This window comes from Tursiops truncatus, chromosome X (assembly GCF_011762595.2).
Source record: "Tursiops truncatus isolate mTurTru1 chromosome X, mTurTru1.mat.Y, whole genome shotgun sequence".
In the NCBI taxonomy this organism is placed as follows: domain Eukaryota; kingdom Metazoa; phylum Chordata; class Mammalia; order Artiodactyla; family Delphinidae; genus Tursiops; species Tursiops truncatus.
In genome coordinates this window covers 55,345,177-55,360,854 of record NC_047055.1, presented here as the reverse complement: position 1 = coordinate 55,360,854, position 15,678 = coordinate 55,345,177, and the positions used below count along the sequence as shown (strand labels likewise).

The window sequence follows — 15,678 nt, the reverse complement described above, 5'->3', positions numbered from 1 at the left end:
GATGAAGAGCAAGGAAAAAAGGTTTAAGGAAAAAATCTACAAATGATCCCCAAACTTCAGAATACTCATTAGATTCAGTTTCCTCTCTCACCAAACAGTACTTGTAACAAGCAGGGAAAATGACTAACCTAACTCTTTTTCTTTTCCTGCCATCTTCTAGGCAAGGTGATAATAATCATTACAGTAGCATCCCAGAGGAGACCCTAGGAAGGAGTTAGATTCTGGATAATACCTACTAACTAACATGAGTAATTAGCTACTATGATTGAAACCATATTATAATTGCTTCAGATGCACTGGAGCATCATTATAATGGCATCCTCACCATGCATGCAGAAGGATTGTACTAAAAATGATCCTAAAAACAAATGCCCGCCCTTGGATAAAACTCAGGATTGACCCACCTCATACTGAATTTTAGTACGTAAAATTTAGTGAGGTTGGAGTGCAGTCTCACTATATAATTCTAACACTGGTGATAACCAAAATTATTTCTCTGTAGCCAACTGATCAGTAGTATATATTATTTATATTATATATATACATATATATATATGAATATAAGGCACATATGAACACTTCATATGCTATATAACTTGTAGCTAAAGTCCTCAAACATCATTCACATTGGAAGGAAGGACTTTTCTGGACTTAATGTATCCGTAGCTTCATAAATGTTAAAATTAATCAATTTGCAAAACATTTCTAATTAAATGTTAACACTGAAAAATAGATTTTAATTTGCTGATGATTTCTCTACTTTTTTTTTTTTTACTTTTAGCTGTTAATTAAATCCCATGGAAGTACATATTTACTCTTCTTTTTAGTTGAGGTACAGTTGATTTACAATATTATATTAGTTTCAAATATTATTATTTGAAACTATAATATAGTTTCAAATAATATAATATTAATATTATATTAGTTTGAATTAATTCAAACTAATTCAAAATTTTTATAGATTATATGCCATTTATATTTATTATAAAATATTGGCTATATTCGCTGTGCTGTACAATATATCCTTATAGCTTATTTATTTCATACATAGTGGTTTGCATCTCTTAATCTCCTACCCCTAACTTGCCTCTCCCCCCTTCCCTCTCCCCACTGGTAACCGCTAGTTCTCTATATCTGTTAGTCTGTTTTTTTTTAATTGAAGTATAGTTGATTTACAGTGTTATGTTAGTTTCAGGTGTATAGCAGAGTGTTCCAGTTATATATATATATTCTATTTCAGGTTCTTTTCCATTATAGATTATTACAAGATATTGCCTATAGTTCCCTGTGCTATACAGTAGGTCCTTGTTGTTTATCTATTTTATAGTTAGTAGCGTGTATCTGTTAATCCCAAACTCCTATATTATCCCTCCACCCCTTCCCCTTTGATAACCATAAGTTTGTTTTCTACAACTCCGAGTCTGTTTTGGTTTTGTAAATTAGTTCATTTGTATCATTTTTTTTAGATTCTGCATATAAGTTATATCATATGATATTTGTTTTTCTCTGATTAACTTCACTCAGTATGATAATCTCTAGGTCCATCCGTGTTGCTGCAAATGGCATTATTTCATTCTTTTTAGTGGCTGAGTAATATTACATTGTATATATATACCACATCTTCTTTATCCATTCATCTGTCCATGGACACTTAAATTGCTTCCATGTCTTAGCTATTGTAAACAGTACTACTATGAACATTGGGGTGCATGTAACTTTACAAATTAAAGTTTTCTTCTTTTCCAGATATATGCCCGGGAGTAGGATCGCTGGATCATATAACTCTATTTTTAGTTTTCTAAGGAACCTCCATACTGTTCTCCATAGTGACTGCACCAATATACGTTCCCACCAACAGTGTAGGAGGGTTCTCTTTGCTCCACACCCTCTCTTGTATTTATTTTTTGTAGAGTCTGTTTCTTTTTTGCTGTGTTCACTAGTTTGTTTCACTTTTTTTAGATTCTACGTATAAGTGATAACATACAGTCTTTGTCATTGTCTGACTTATTTCTGAGGATAATACCCTCCAGGACCTTCCTTGTGGTTGCAAATGGCAAATTTTCATTCGTTTTTTATGGCTGAGTAGTATTTCATTGTATAGAGTGTGTGTGTGTATATATATATATATATATATATATATATATACCACATATGGTGAGTGGGGCTATGTCCCTGCTCAGTTAGTTACTTCACCTGAGGCATGCCAGTACTGGTGCCTATAGGCTGTTGGGTGGGGGCAGGTCTGAGTCCTAAGGCTAATAAGCTAGAGGGAGGATTCCAAAATGGCCCTTACCAGGGCCAGTGTCCACACGACAGAATGAGCTCCCACAAATGGCTGCTGCCAGTGTCTGACTCCAGGGTGAGCTCTGCTTGCCTATTGCCTTTCCTGGTGACTCTCTAAGATCAGCAGGTAGATCTGACACAGTCTCCTTTCAAGTTACTGCTTCTGTCCTGGATCCCAGAGCATGTGAGATTTTGTGTGTGTCCTCTAAATATGGAGTCTCTATTTTCCACAGCCCTCTGAGTCTCTTGAATGTAAGCCCCGCTGGCCTTTGAAGCCAAATAGTCTGGTTGCTTGTCTTCCTGGTGCAGGGCTCCTGGGCTAGGGAGCCCAATGTGGGGCTTAGACCCCTCACTTTTTGGGGAGAACCTCTGCAGTTGTAATTATTCTCCTCTTTGTGGGTCACCCACACCGGGATTATGGGTCTTGACTATATTGTGACTACCCCTCCTACCCAACTTGTGGTTCCTTCTTTACATCTTAACTGTAGATGATCTTTTCTGGTAGGTTCTGGTCTTTTTCATCAATAGTTATCCTATAAATAGTTGTAATTTTTGTGTGCCTGGGAGAGGAGATGAGCTCAGACTCTTTATTCTCTGCCATCTTTGGAACTCCCAGTACATATTTACTCTTAAGCCGGGGTTTCTTTGAAACTCAGTTTCTCAGGCCCCCACCACAGACCAACTGAAACGATTTATTTGGTTGAGGCCAGGATTCTGTATTTTAACAAGTTCTCCAGATGATTCTTAGATATGCAAAAATTTGAAATACACTGGTGTAAAGGATCAGAAGCCCTTAACTTTATAATGCTATTAAGTCTATATGACATTCTTTCAGCAAAAGGCTTAGTTGGACTTTTCTTAATTTATTGGAATAACAGGAAATATCCAGCTGAAACACACAACCAGTGGTACCTTGGCCTCCCACTCCTGAGTATGCCTAGAATGTGGGATTGTGTGAACTTTTCCTGATGATGGTAGTAGTGGGTAATCTTATACAAATATTCTAGAAATGAAATACATGAAGAGACTGGTGATAAATATCTGAAGAATATTTTTGAAAGAAAAAAAATTACATAGCCTAGTTTTCAAACCTATTTGCTACAGCGTATGCATTAAGGAAATACCTGGGGTCTCATCAGCCAAGTCAAAACAGTGATCCATCAGGGATAAAAAGTGGGGTGAGAACAGGGTTGAGGTTAACCAGTGAAGAACAGGAAACTTCAGGGGGAAGTTTTATGGGGTAAGATTAGTATGTCCATTCCAACAATCTTCTTGCTGTTCCTGTCAATTCCTATGATACTGTAGACTCCAGACTCCAAGGAACCAATCTAAATGACCCTTGGAAAATTCTGAACAAGACTCTTAACTTCTCCTCAACCCATCTCAAGAAGAATACTTTACCTAGCTTTTATCCCATTGAATTAGGGTCATATTAGCTGCCGGGCAATAATGGTTAGAAAGGATTGATCTCATATACTATTGATGATGAATCACCTAGTTACTAATACATGTACTTTACTGGTGTACACATGTACATGTACAGATAAAAAGCACCTGCTTCATGCTTTGATTTGATGATAAAGATGCAGCCCCCATGGTGATATTATTTTTTTAATTAATTAATTTATTTAGGGCTGCATTGGGCCTTCGTTGCCGTGCATGGGCTTTCTCTAGTTGTGGTGAATGGGGGCTATTCTTCACTGTGGTGCACGGGTTTCTCAATGCGGTGGCTTCCCTTTGTTGAGGAGCGCAGGCTCAGTAGTTGTGGCAAACAGGCTTAGTTGCTCCTCAGCATGTGGGATCTTTCTGGACCAGGACTTGAACCCAAGTCCCCTGCATTGGCAGATGGATTCTTAACCACTGTGCCAACAGTGAAGTCCTGATATTATTTTAATTGCGCATGTTTGTGCCATCTCCCCTAAATCAACCAAAAAGGTGACTGCTTCTCTAGCGGGGCAGGAGACACTTGCTCTGTGTAGACACAGCCATTCACTTTGCTTTCAGTAGCACATTTTATGAGTGCTTTTTCACTTTCACTCCTGGAGATTACATGTACATACTCAAAAGAGGAAAAGTATGTCAAATAAATGTGCATTAATAAATTAGCTACTACCATGAGGCTTTTAATGATAAAATATGTTACTAAGTAACTTAAAATATTAAATAATAACACATACATTAGAATTAGCTTGAGTTTTCTCCAAAGTTATATAAATGAAAATGCTATTTCTAATGTTCTCTCTTTACTTCATATACATGCATCATTACTTTTCAGTTACTGGCAGATCTTGAAAACAGTTCCATGTTTACTGGTGATCTTGAGTGTCAGAAGCTCCTGATGGAAGCTATGAAGTATCATCTCTTACCTGAGAGAAGACCCATGATGCAAAGCCCTCGGACGAAGCCTAGAAAATCAACTGTGGGAGCACTTTATGCTGTGGGAGGCATGGATGCTATGAAAGGTAACAGGAACAAATTAATTACTTTAGAAAGTATCATTCAAAAAAGATGTATTCTCAACACCCTCTAAACTATAAGGGTGGTGTTAAAGCTATATATAAATGTCTGCATCTAAAGCTATTTCTTATAAATAAGGTAATATAAATATTGTGACCTCCTTTTTTATTCTTACCTTATGGGATAAAACCCTTTCATTAGTGTTTCCTCAACTCTTAATAGGTACTTTTCCCTTATGACAGCAATATTTATTTATTTATTTATTTCTCTCAGGATACATTTAATTTCTTTTTATTGAAGTATAGACTTACAATATTATATTAGTTTCAGGTAAACTACATAGTGATTCAGTATTTTTGCAGGTGGTACTCCATTATAGGTTATTACAAGAAAATGGCTATAATTTCTTGTACTATACAGTATATCCTCGTTGCTTATCTATTTTATACATAGTAGTTTGTATCTGTTAATCCCATACCATTAATTTGTCCCTCCCTCCTTCTCTATCACCTTTGGTAACCACTAGTTTGTTTTCTATATTTGTGTGTCTGTTTCTGTTTTGGATATACATTCATTTGTATTATTTTAGATTTCACATATAAATGACATACAGTATTTGTCACTCTGACATTTCACTAAGCATACTATTGTCTAGATCCTTCAATGTTACTACAAATGGCAGAATTTCCCTCTTTTTGTGGCTGAATCCTATTCCACTGTATATATACCTCATCTTTTTTATCCATTTATCTGTTGATGACACTCAGGTTGCTTCTATGTCTTGGCTGTTGTATATTATTCTGCTGTGAACATTGGAGTGCATATATCTTTTTGAATTAGTGTTTTCGTTTTTTCTGGATATATGCCCAGGAGTGTAATTTCTGGATCATATGGTAGTTCTATTTTTAGTTTTTTGAGGAAACTTCATACTGTTTTCCATAGTGGTTGTACCACTTTACATTCCCAGCAACAGTGTACAAGGGTTCCCTTTTATCCACATCCTCTCCAACATTTGTTATTTGGAGATTTTTTGATGATAGTCATCTGGCATGTGTGAGGTGATATCTCATTGGAGTTTTGATTGCCTTTCTCTAATAATTAGCAATGCTAAGCATCTTTTCATGTGTTAGTTAGCCATCTGTATGTCTTCATTGGATAAATGCCTATTCTGCCATGTTTTGATTGGGTTTTTTTTTGATATTGAGTTGTATGAGCTATTTATATATTTTAGATATTAACCTCTTGTAGGCCACATCATTTGCAAATATTTTCTCCCATTCCATAGGTTGCCTTTTCATTTTGTTGGTGGTTTCCTTTGCTGTGCAGAAGCTTTTAAGTTTAATTAGGACCCACTTGTTTATTTTTGCTTTTATTTCTTTTGCCTTAGGAGACAGAACCAAAAAATATCACTATGATTTATGTCAAATAGTGTTCTGCCTGTGTTTTTTTTCTAGGAGTTTTATGGTTTCAGGTTTTACAGTTAGGTATTTAAACCATTTTGATTTTATTTTTGTATATGGTGTGAGGGAGTATTCTAATCTCATTGCCCAGTTTTCCCAGAACCACTTGTTGAAGAGTGTCTTTTCTCCATTGTATATTCTTGCCTCCTTTGTCATAGATTAATTGACCATAGGTGTGTGGACTTATTTCTGGGCTTTCTATTCTGTACCATTGATCTATTTGTCTGTTTTGGTGCCAGTACAATGCTGTTTTGATGACTTTAGCTTTGTAGTATAGTCTGAAGTCTGGGATGGTGATACCTTCAGCTTTGTTCTTTTTTCTCAAGGTTGCATTGGCAATTTGGGTTCTTTTGTGGTTCTTATGGGAACAATTTTTAAATTTCAGTATTTGCTTTGCAACATAAGATCTTTTCATGGAAAACTTAAAGATTTACTGTAAACGGAAGGGATGGGGTCCTCCAAATTTGTTTTTTGACAGAAATAGGAGAGTGGTCTCTAACTTCTTGCTGTCAATTTCCAGATAGTTGCTCAAAGACCAGTTACAAATAAACTTGAAATGTTGATAACAAGATCAGCAATTGCATCCTGGAATAAAACTGATTTTACAAAAGAATTTCAACAAATAGGAATAAGGAAAAATTTCTGAAGCCATCATTCTACCTTGAATACTTCTTAGAGCTTGTTTTTCTATAGTTCTGTCTTTTTACACTTGATTTCTCAGTCTGTAGACCCATGTTGCCAAAACAATGTGGCAAGGACTTTGTAATTAAGAATTGGCAGTGTAGGAAATAAGATCAACCACTTAAAATTTGCCAAGTCATACATAGAAATGTTTTGACACCTTGTAGAAAATGTTGCAAAAGTCAAAGTCCTGTGCTTCTGGAAACCGATTCTTTCTTTTGGTATGTGTAACTGGAAATTGGAAGACCATATAGGAGACATGTCAATTAATAATAAACCTATAAAACAAAAGCTTGCAAATGCAGTTATTTCCAAAGTAGTAGAGAAACGTCACAGAACTAGTGTTCTTCAGAAAATAACAAATACAATGAAATATTATAATTAATTTCAAATCTAGTAATGATATTTTATTGCATTTTGTTGAATAGAATTAACATTAACAGCATTTAAAAGGTGTCTTATTTGATATTTATATAAAAAGGTACTAAGTACAAAATGCAAGCACAGCTATGCTTAGTTTCTGATTAAAAAAAAAAATGCCTAACCTGCAGAGTGAGAAATGGAAAACTTTGTGTTTATTGGTTTGGTTTTCCTGTTTGTTACTATTTTTGTTATTTTTTCAGGTTCCTGTTTTTTAAGTTAATATTACACAAATGAATGTGTTACACAAGATGGTAATAAGTATCTACAACTCCTTATTAGCTTACAGAAATGAGTGAAATGTGAGCCTATGATCCCTTGACTCTATTACCACAGTTTGATATGGAAGGAAGTAAAACCATCATTTTGAGACTCTTGGAATACCTATTGTATGGAAATATAAAAATGTCTATGGGAAGTTGCAGACAACTACAATAATAGTAAAAACTATTATTTTTGAATACCTGATCCTTGATTGGCATTTTGCAAACATCATTTCTAATCCTCACAATAATGCTACAAGATAGATTTTATTACCCCAGTTTTGCAGATGAGGAGACTAAGGTCCCTAAGATTAAATAGCCAAGCCAAGGGCAAACATCTAGAACTAAGGGAAAGGGAATTATTACTCAAATTTTGTGTTCCTTTTTGCTATACTGCCACTATTTTAGATGAAAGAACAACAACAACAACAAAACTGACCCCTCTCTTTGAGGGTTTTAGAATATATTTAAAATTCAGGGTGAGCACTTAGGAGCAAAAAAAGAAAGAAAGAAAAGAAAGAAAAAATAAGTAAAGCAAAAACATTAAAGTGGTAGCATTTATCTGTATAAATGAGTGTTACATTTAAAAACATATCAATTTACATTCTTAAAAAAATTTCTATATGCATGCTTTTTCTTACAGTGTGTTGTTTCACTTATCTTTTTAAGATACTTTTTGAACTTTCACCTTTTGATGTTTAGGAAATACAGTACTTCCTCAGTCTTTAATTACCTTTCTGACTCATACAATTAACTTGGAATTAGTTGCTAAATATAGGTATCAGACAAGTGGCTGGAGTTAACTATAACTCCTACCATGTATATTAAAAGATTCATCAAAAAATTCTAAGTATGATCACAGAGTCAAAAATTTTAAATGGTCAAATGGTAAACTGTGGGCTTTTGTGAATACAAGGTTTTCAGTAACCTTTCATTTATTATAAACAATGAATTCTGAGAGACAGTATGGCAGGGGACAAATTAAAAGTTAATATAGTGATTTTTATTTCATTTTAAAAATAGATGGAGGAAATCACTACATCAGATATATTCACAGCAGGAACTATCATGTTCCAAACAATACTACAAAGTTTGGCTGGTTTTGTTCTCTCTTGAATAGATCATAAGTTAGAGTTGAATAGGAGCTTTGAAATGAAATAAAAAACAATATTTGCAAAATTTAAGTGTAGAAGATTGATATACACAGAAAAATTATGAAGTGAGTCCTAAAGAGAGAGATTAGTAAAAACAAAAAAATCTAAGTTTTCCCATCAAATATAGAGCTGCCATAATAAGCTACCTAGAGGATTTACATTTTGATTAGTTGGAGCAATTGTGGAAGTAGGCAAATGGGCTAAAGAAATTTTCAGAATTCAAGATACAGAACTACAAGTCATATATATTCATAGATGCAAATAGTAGATATGGGGTAAATTTATCTTTTATATTTTATCTAATGTCTGGAAAAAATTAACTTGGCATGAAGCAGCCTTCATCATTTCAATGTAAATCTTCAACATACAGCTGATTTATGTAGCCTTCTACAATTTCCTAATTACTTCACCATTAATAACTCCATAATCTTAATAATTAGTGCACCCTAACCTTCATTTCCTAATCTAAATTGGCTTTTTGGTAAATTCCACTAATGAAAAGAGTTCAAAATGAAAAGTTAAAATAGAAAAGAGTGGATAGGAAGACAGATGTGGGAAGATTGGAATGAAGAAGTGGAAAGATATGAAAACAGATAGAGAAAATTGACTGCTTGACAGAGTGAAAGTAGATGTGAGTTTGTTTGTAGGTATTCCAGTTGTAACAGTATCATCCAGAGACATTTATTATATAAAAGCTAGGTGGTGTTATTTGACCTCTCAGCAATAAATATAGTCAATAGAGTGATTGCTATCTGTAAATCAGCATTCAGCCAAATCCACATTGTCAATGAAAGATGCAGGGATTAAAGAGAAAGAGTAAATGAGTGCCTGTATATTTGCATGTTTTTATTGTGAAAATCCAAACCCTTGAGACAAAAATACTTATAGTGCACTATTCACCAGAAAAGACCTAAAAAGATATAAACACTGTTTCCATTAGTCCAATATAAAAAGAAAAACTTTCAGAAGCAGCCATAGACATAATATACACTCTGCCTAAATCTTTATACTGTAGCCTTATAATTTGCCAGTGAAAAGGCTTCAGATATTAACTGTTTTCATCTTAACTAATGGATTATATTTTCTCCACAAATCTCCCAGTAGAACAACAGAAGTGTTTTTGCTTATTCCTATGGTTAGCATTGTGAAATTGGGTTGAAATTCCCTAAATCTGTCACAAGCTGTCTTAGGTACGCTATGAATGTGAATCGTCTAACTCTTTCATTTCTTACTTTGGTAATTAGAAACTTTCCTGCTGTGCAGAATCAATTTTTATTAAAAAATAACAGCAGCTATTGTTGATGACTGGTAAAAAGCATTGCCTACAGGAGTAATAATTTATTATGAAGTAGTGACAATTTACTATGGCAGTAGTGACAGTATACTCTGGTAGTAAACTTGGTATTTCAGTAATTGAGTAGAAAATTGAACTTTTATTAACACATAAAGAAGGTAATACCTCAGAATTGCATTATTAATTATAATACATAAATAATATAAATATAAATAATTATGTTATTAATTATAATCCTTTGTGTTACCATCATGGAACATTAAGTGAATCAACACTGAAGTTCCATTTAAAAGGAATTTTCATTCCTGTTCTTTTAGTCATTTGTATTTTAAATCAACCCACACACACACCAAACTAAAAATAAAAGGTCATAAATTAGTATATTGAATGGTTATAGGTATGTAAACAGTCAGTAATAGATTCCGAAGTAATTTTTGGTTGTAAAATATGGTGTTTGACACCTGTGTTAGTACTACCAATAGCTTATTATAGCCATTATAAGCATATAAACTATATATATTAAGTAAACTATTTTATTCTGACTCCTCCATTTGGATTCAGAAGTGGTGAAATATCCTTACCTTACCTCCCAGGTTGGAGAATCATCTGGGCTACTTATTTTAATTTGAGTTGCAATCACTGATCCTATGCTATAAATGATAGATACATAAATGTAATATGAATGATGCCAATTAAAATTTTTATACAAGCAGTTTTTACCATTGTTCAACATTTTTTAACAGGTACCACTACAATTGAAAAATATGACCTCAGGACCAACAGCTGGTTACATATTGGCACCATGAGTGGCCGTAGGCTTCAGTTTGGAGTTGCTGTTATTGATAATAAGCTCTACGTCGTGGGAGGAAGAGATGGTTTAAAAACTTTGAATACTGTGGAATGTTTTAATCCAGTTGGCAAAATCTGGATGGTGATGCCTCCCATGTCAACACACAGGCATGGCTTAGGTAAGAGCTTAATGTTACATAGTTTCTAAAGAATGTACAGTTAGTAGAGCTTTTTAAAAATTAAATTAAGCTGGAATACACTAACTGATATGTATAAAATAGATAACTAATCAGAACCTGCTGTATAGCACGGGGAACTCCACTGTAGAGTAGAAACTAACACAACGTTGTAAAACAACTATACCCCAATTAAAAATAAATAATAAAGGTCATCCATCTGAAAAAAAATTAATTAAAATAAAATTAAGCTGCACATCACTGAGATTTAGCCAAACGCTTAGTGAAAATGTTTCCAAAATGCTGAAAAGCATAAGCAAATGATAAAAGACTGTGAAAGTTTTTCTTGTTTCAGATGTCATACTTGCTATAATCCTATCTCCATTCTACCGGTATTTTAAAGGGGTCCCACTTCAGGAAGGATAAAAACTTTTAGAAGGAATACATTGTTGAAGAGCACGAAACTACAACAGGGAGTTTTTTGTAAACTCAATTTAGAGAAAAGAACACTTGATAATGGAGAGACATTGTTTCTTTGTTTCATTGTTTCAAGGGACTAGTTTCTAGTGTCCCTTCACATAAGAAGCAAAACTATATTTATGCAAAAGCCTTAGGATACAGTTTGAAGGCAGAAATATTTAGAAAAAAAACACTTTGGTTGAGAGTAGCTCTAAATTATACTTAATCCAGAGGTTCCAAAAAAGTTTAAGAAGGAATGGAGACTTCTGGAACAGTGGGGAACTTTGATTCTCCTGTGTATTTGTCAAGGTATATCTTTCTTCATGCTAGACTCTGTACGATTCAATAACAGAGTTTCTTAAAAAAAAAAAAAGCTGAACAATTGCATTGTTCTTTAAGAACTGAATTTTACACAGATAAAGCATGCCATATCCAGGACTGGTATTATTTGCCCCAAAATATCTGATAAATTATCTATATCAAATGATAGACTATGTAATTATTCAGCTCAGTTCTGTCAGTGTGATGTTTAGAAAACATATCTTACAGAGAAATCAGAGCAAATTGTTAAATTCTAATTGATATTACTAAAGAGATAGGAGAGGTGATGAGGGTATACCTCTGAGAGGCGGATTGAGATGGTGAAGAAGGTAAGGTGGGGAGGAACCAGTTACGTGAATTCCCAGAGCAGATGAGAAACAGAAAGGGGCTATTTATAGTATCTACTGGAACAAATTTCTAACTAAACCTCAAAAATCCTTGTCTACTTAGTTATCTCATGGGAATTTTTTTATCCCTATAATAAAAATCAGGGATTAGAAAGACCTATCACAGTTAGCCTACAATTCTAAGATTCATCTAAGATTCAATATCATACCTCATCTATCACTTACATTTGAAAAATAACTTTGAAATTATGCCAGAAAACAAATCAGCTTCCCTTTTCTATTAATCCTGAGAAAAGTTGTGTCCCACTACTTCCTTTGACTTCAGCATTACAACCATGATACCCTAACTATGCCTGAAAATTTCCTAGGGTTAAAAGACCATATTAATTTTTATATCAAGATCAGTAAATTATTAATTAAATGATTATTTACAAAACCATTTAAGAGATACAAACAAATTTTTAAGCAGTCAGTTCCTTGAAAAATGAAACAACATCCATTGTGTGTGGCCTACCTAGGTGAGCCCTCATGCTATTTTTACACTTTAGGCGTAGCCACACTTGAAGGACCAATGTATGCTGTTGGTGGTCATGATGGATGGAGTTATCTAAACACTGTAGAAAGATGGGATCCTGAGGGACGTCAGTGGAATTATGTGGCCAGTATGTCAACTCCTAGAAGCACCGTTGGTGTTGTTGCATTAAACAACAAGTGAGTAAACTCAAGCATGCATGCTTTTGCTCCCATTTCATGTGGTACAGCACTTCAGTGATGTGATCCACCAATCAATAAGCATTCCCGGTGACCAGGACATCCTAGCTATTGATAGTAGAAGGCCTTTGTTGGAACTCTCCCTTCATTTTGATGGAAAATATTTATCTAAAATGAACATTTAATTAAATATCCTGTAGTCCTTTGCTACTCCAGTGTGGTCCTGAGACCAGTAGCATCAGCATTACCTGAGATCTATTTAGAAATGCTGAATCTTAGCCCCAGCCTAGACCCCCTGAATCAGAATAGACATTTTAACAAGATCCTCAAGTGACTTGTGTGTACATTAAATTTGAGAATCAAACAAGTTCCAATCTTACCCTGAGGAAGCTACCATTTTTTACATTATAACTTATTCTTGACTTATCAAAATTTTGGTAAGTCTTTGTAATAGGCCAAGTCTCTTTGTTCTTTACCATTCACTCTCCTGAGTATTTTAGAATTACAACTAGTACCACCTTTCTGAATCTTTCCCTCTTCCTGATCGCTTGCCTATAAGAGAAGCTAATATATTGAAACCCAATGATGTTAGAGGTTTCTACGAGCTTGAATTGTTCTTCTTGCAGGTAATTATGTGCTTTCTGACAAGGAACCTTTGGAGATAATGACCAGCATATAGGAAAGACTTGAATGATGAAAAATTCAGACACCAGGATGGGTCAGTGGCAGGAGACAGCCTTGTATGTCTGTACTGACTATGCATATGCATAAAGCCAATATCTCATCACATAATTGGGTTCAGTAGAAATTTCAATACAATTTCAAGTAAAATTCAATTTCAATTTTAGCACCTTGTGCAAGGAGCAGGAAATGTCTATAGTTAAGAGGAGACCCAGACTTACAGTGTTTTAGAGATTAAAATTCTCCTAAATCTGATTATCTCTTGCCTAACCTGAATGATATCAGGCGACTCAGTAGCAATCTCCTACCTTTTACAGAAGAAGCTGAAATCATCGAATCTGACTAATTTAATTTTGTCTTTCTGACTTGCTATTGTTCACAATTGAGCATGAAGGGCAATTATAGACATATAGTTTAATAAATGTTTATCTTCTTTATTGATGCAGGATTAAATTTAAATTAGATTAAAAATACTGCTCATCAAAAGAATTGGCATTTAAAATTTATGAAAGAAATGTTATAGCCAATATATCTTTCTAGGAAAAAAATCTGGTTTCTAGGTTTTGTTCTATTCCCCTAGTTACTTATTAAATTAATATCTTCTTAGTTACAATTTTTTTTTACACTAAATAAAATAGTTCATAGAAAACAACAGGGATTCTAATGCTAAGCAATTAAACCTAGCTAAAATTGTAAGGTTGCCATAGTTGGGTTTTGGAAACATCTTACCTTTCTCTAAAAATGTTTAGCTTTATTGAGGTTTAACTGACAAATACTACCAACAATTTTGAAATCTCCCTTCTTTCTCTGTACTTCACTTCCAGTGGGATCCTTTAATCTATTATATCATGTCAAAGTAACTTTCACAAAAATGATGAAACAGAGAGGTTTAGGGTAAGGTAGACCTTAACAAATGCCTTTAGGTAACTATCCATTCACAAATTCAGGCCATTCACTGTGAAATACTAAGGGAGTAGAACACACAGTTCAATGCTTTGCACAAGGTTCTGTCACTTTCATTATGCACAAATTTACACACACACACACACACACACACTTCTGTCTTTTTTCTAGGCTATATGCTATTGGTGGACGTGATGGAAGTTCCTGCCTCAAATCTATGGAATACTTTGACCCACATACTAACAAATGGAGTCTGTGTGCTCCAATGTCCAAAAGACGTGGAGGTGTGGGAGTTGCAGCATACAATGGATTCTTATATGTTGTTGGGGGTCATGATGCCCCTGCTTCTAACCATTGCTCCAGACTTTCTGACTGTGTGGAACGGTAAAATATTCCTTTTTATTCATGTATTTATTTGGTTATTTGTTTTTATCAGAAATAAGAAGGATTTTTAAGCTACCAGAAAGTAGTCTTACAAATAAGTATTAATTCTTACAGCGGTATAATCCTTTGTAAAGTTGTACACTTACTCCTAGGCCTGAAATATTGTGAAGAAATCCTCCTTATGCATTCCAGATTCATCATAAGAAATGTATAAAAAGAATGTGTTGTTTTATCATTTGATAGTCACCCTATAAAATGAGACAAAAAAATGTAAGAATAAATAAATTTTATTACAAGCTATGTCATTCAACTATTTACCAGCTCAAATCAAAATAACTTTACTGTTTTGAAAACAAAATCAATCCTCAAAGGATGAAGGCTTATCACTACAAAATAAACTGAAAGATTTCCCAAAGAGAAGTGTTAATAATGTTTTGAACAATGACTCTATTGCATTAAGTATTTAATTTCCCAAAGGTAACTTCTTTGAATGGGAGACATTCATCTGGACAAATAAAGCGCAGTGTTTTTTTAAATGTCAGTCATATTACTTTGTTGTTTTACCATTCATATTCCCTTTCAAGATAGAAAAATATATATCTATATGCACAAACATAACAGTTGATAATATTAACCATGTTCCAGTGACAAATTTACAGTCAGTAAAGTTATCAGAATTCAGAAGACAGAGATCAATACGAATGGAGTCCTCAAGGGAAATTCATGAACAAGATAGAATTTGTACTTTGTAGGCATAAAAAAGAATGGAGGGAATTTCAGGTCTAGGAAAAAACACAGCCAAAACCCTGAATATAAAGGAGAAACCTTCATAGATATGAGCAGAGACTTTAGGTTGAAACAATTTGGAAGAACAATTCAAAAACACAATTAAGCA

General features: G+C 34.0%; 1 protein-coding gene across 7 annotated transcripts in view; it reads left to right on the top strand.

Annotated features, from left to right (window-relative positions):
* The window catches only part of KLHL4 (kelch like family member 4), a 114,875-nt gene that overhangs the window by 68,160 nt on the left and 31,037 nt on the right, over positions 1 to 15,678 (top strand). For 6 of the 7 annotated variants that reach the window (XR_012329428.1, XR_012329427.1, XM_019932224.3 and 3 more), the window contains 4 exons: positions 4,559 to 4,745; positions 10,756 to 10,980; positions 12,653 to 12,815; positions 14,571 to 14,783. Coding sequence is in view for 5 of the 7 variants with exons in the window: in XM_019932224.3 (XP_019787783.1) it covers positions 4,559 to 4,745; positions 10,756 to 10,980; positions 12,653 to 12,815; positions 14,571 to 14,783 (788 nt within the window). In the remaining 2 variants the exon portion in view is untranslated. The remainder of the gene's footprint in view (positions 1 to 4,558; positions 4,746 to 10,755; positions 10,981 to 12,652; positions 12,816 to 14,570; positions 14,784 to 15,678) is intronic. The other variant, XM_073799691.1, reaches the window with a different exon arrangement.